At 34.5% G+C, this 3,239-nt stretch overlaps 1 protein-coding gene and 1 non-coding gene across 2 annotated transcripts; one reads left to right on the top strand and one right to left on the bottom strand.

The window, feature by feature from the left end:
• Positions 1 to 464: 464 nt before the first annotated feature.
• Positions 465 to 1,102, bottom strand: LOC131181346 (uncharacterized). Its single transcript, XM_058149391.1, has 2 exons — positions 844 to 1,102; positions 465 to 637 (listed from the first exon to the last, which is right to left on the bottom strand). Exons 1-2 carry the CDS (start codon positions 1,100 to 1,102, stop codon positions 465 to 467), a joined length of 432 nt encoding a protein of 143 aa, XP_058005374.1.
• Positions 1,103 to 2,085: 983 nt separating this feature from the next.
• Positions 2,086 to 2,192, top strand: LOC131181953 (small nucleolar RNA R71). Its single transcript, XR_009150423.1, has one exon. It is a non-coding gene; the product is annotated as a small nucleolar RNA R71 (small nucleolar RNA).
• Positions 2,193 to 3,239: the final 1,047 nt, after the last annotated feature.

Below are 3,239 nucleotides of genomic sequence, written 5' to 3'. Positions count from 1 at the left end.
CACACAGAAGGATGTATTCCTTTAATATCATCAATGGTATAACCAATTATCCTTTTATCATCTCTAGGAACTCTTTGAAATTTTTCAACTCCATAATCACTTAATTTAGCACTAGCAATCACAAGATATGTAGAATTTTGACCAATAAAAGCATACCTGAGATTTATTGGAAGAGGTTTTAATTCTACCTTTGGTGCTTCACTTTCTTCCAGAATTGGTGGTGAAGTAGCATCTTGCTTCAAATCTTTAATCTTCTCAACACTAGCTATAGGCAAAAGTGACTTTTTTTTCCAAAATTTGAGCAATTCTGCATCTTCTACAATTTCATCCCCTTTAGTGATGTTATGGACCAAACAAGTTTCTAAGGGATCTTCAGGATGTTGCTTTTTAAACACTTCTTCAACTAACTCATCTATCACATCAACTCTCAAACATGAATCTGAGTCATCTTTCTTTTTCATTGCTCAAAACAAATTAAACTCAACTTTTTCTTTCCCAACTTCTAATGTAAGCCTTCCATTCTTTACATCAATCATAGCTCCAACAGTAGCCAGGAAAGGTCTACCAAGGATAATAAGAATATGTACTTCCTCCTCCATATCTAATCCTACAAAATCCACTGGTGTGAAAAATTTTCCTACGTGCAGAAGCACATTCTCAATCACCCCAATTGAAAATTTAATGCACCTATCTGCTAACTATAATGAAATAGTGGTAGACTTCATTTCCCCAATCTTCATTTGCTCATAAATGGACAAAGGCATTAGACTAACACTAGCTCCAAGGTCACATAAAGCTTCATCTATACTGACATCTCCAATGTGAATGGTATTGAAAAGCTACCAGGATCTTTCAACTTAGGTGGAAGCTTATTTTGTAAGATAGCATTGCTTTCTTCTGTAAGAGCTAATGTTTCAAATTCTTCTAACTTCTTCTTATTAAACAAGATTTCCTTCAAAATTTTGGCATATGAAAGCATTTGTGCTATGGCATTAGTGAAAGGAATAGTCACATGCAAAGACTTCAATACCTCCAAAAACTTTTCAAATTGTTTATCTAACTTTGCTTTTTGAAATCTCTGTGGGAATGGCAAAAGTAGCATGTAAGCTTTGGGTGCTAGATATTTAGGTTCTTCCTTTTCACTCTGTTTCTCTTTACTTTCTTTTTCATCCACTAGACTCTCTTTTTCGACTTTAACTTCCACTTCAAATTCAGTTTTTTTATCTCCCTCTATATTTTTCTCTTTCTCAACTTTTTCTTTAATCTTTTTATCCCCGTTGTCCAATGTTTTTCAACTTCTCAATGTGATAGCCTTGTAATGCTCCCTTGAATTTTCTTATTGGCTAGGGAGTTTCCCAAATGATTTACTATTTTAAGAGCTTGCCTATTAAGCTATTTGGTTCTCTAACATCTTGCTGTGTGTTGCCATTCGATACACTCTAGATGTTAGTTGAGAAATCATTTCTTGCTGACTTTGATGGCTTGTTAATAGAGTCTCAATCATGGCTTCCAATCTAGTTGTTTTGTCTAGTTGTGCTTGTTGTGGTGGAGGTGGAGCAAGTGCATTCTGGGGTTTAGGAATTCTAGGAGGAGGACCTCTATTCTGCTAAAAATTCTAATGTTATTGATAGTCAGAAGGTTGTTTAAAATTCTAGTATTGTCCTTATCTACCTCCCCAAGAAAAATTAGGGTGTTTTCTCCATGCTGGATCATAAGTTGCAGAAAATGGGTTACCACTTGGTCTTTGATTTTAGTTCCCCACACCATCCACTTGCTCACTTGAAAAGTCTTGACCAAATGAAGGAAAATCAGTAGCACAATTAACATTTGTAGCTCCAACATCTATTGAATTACTTGAACCTCAAACTGAAGAATCTACTTTCATGCTTAGCTTGTCCATCTTCCTTGTTCATGGCATTAATCATATTCATGGCATCATGCTCAAACATGCTAGCTGGTTTCTAAAGCAAAAAAAGTTCATCTTCAGATTTCTCCATAAGATTACCTCCAGAAGATGCATCAATTGTACTCCTAATAGTTAGAGAAACTCCATTGTAAAAGTGTTGAACAAGCATCCACTTAGGAATCCCATGGTGTGGACATCTCCTTTGCAAATCCTTGTATCTCTCCCATGCTTCGTACAAGCTCTCATCATCTCTAGGTTTGGAAGAAGTTAGCTCATTTCTTAGCTTGGCTATCTTACTTGGTGGGAAATATTGAGTTAAAAATGCTTGAGAAAGTTCATCCCATGTTATGAGAGAACCTGGTGGTAAAGAATGTAGCCACTCTCTAGCTTGATCCTTCAAAGAGAAAGGAAATAATCTGAGTTGAATTACTTCATTAGAAACTCCATTTATCTTCAACATATCACTAATCTCAAGAAAGTGTGCTAAATGCACATGTGGGCTTTCACTTGGACTTCCCCCAAAGTGAGATTGTTGTACCATCTGACAGAGTGTAGGCTTCAGTTCAAAATTATTAGCTTTTACTCTTGGGCTTGTGATACTTGGCATGAAATCCTCAATGTTGGGATAGGCATGATCCTTCACAAAATGATTGTTAGCATTGTTGTTGGCCATTGCTTCTTTTGGTTGCTCTTGCTCCTGCTCTTGTTCCATTTCTTATTGTTGTTGAGCTTTAAATTTAGCTTTCCTCCTCTTGGCTTCTGCTCTTAAAGCTCTTGCTATTTTTTCTATTTCTGGATCAAAGAATAAATTGATTTCTTCACTTTTAGTCCTTCTCATCAAATAAAAGTACCTAAAAAATAAAATAAACAAATTCTCAAAGTAAAATAGTACAAGAAATTAAAAATAACAATACCCAAATTAACCAAACAAACAATCTTTCAATATCAAACAAAAATTAAATCCCCAGCAACGGCACAAAAAACTTGATGTGTTTGTCCACAAGTATGTGGGCCATATCAAGTAATAAAGTGATAAGTCAAGTATTGTTCTAATGAGGATTTGATGTTTGAATACCAAACTATGAATGGAGTGATTATTTGGGCTAATGATTAATGAAAGTAAAGTGTAAATGCGAATAAACTAAGTAAGTTGATAAAGCTAAACAAAATAAGTAAAGAGCAAGCAAATAAATTTTGAATCTAGATATAATTGAACTAAATTAACAACGGGTAATTTAAATCAAAGTCTAATTATCGTAAAAATAATTCCAGAATTGGGGTTTATGCATAAATTAATTAGGATTTGTCTTAGTTTTTCCAATTTTGAGGGAAA

This window comes from Hevea brasiliensis, chromosome 7 (assembly GCF_030052815.1).
Source record: "Hevea brasiliensis isolate MT/VB/25A 57/8 chromosome 7, ASM3005281v1, whole genome shotgun sequence".
Classification (NCBI taxonomy): Eukaryota; Viridiplantae; Streptophyta; class Magnoliopsida; order Malpighiales; family Euphorbiaceae; genus Hevea; species Hevea brasiliensis.
Note: the sequence above shows the minus strand (reverse complement) of the source record. Positions and strands in the feature narration are given on the sequence as shown.

Bases quoted from the DNA above. Each gene is read 5' to 3' on its own strand.
- LOC131181346 (XM_058149391.1), bottom strand. From the start codon at position 1,102: ATGCTACTTTTGCCATTCCCACAGAGATTTCAAAAAGCAAAGTTAGAT. The intron at 638-843 runs GTAGCTTTTCAA...TTCTGCACGTAG, and splicing joins ACCTAAGTTGAAAGATCCTG to GAAAATTTTTCACACCAGTG.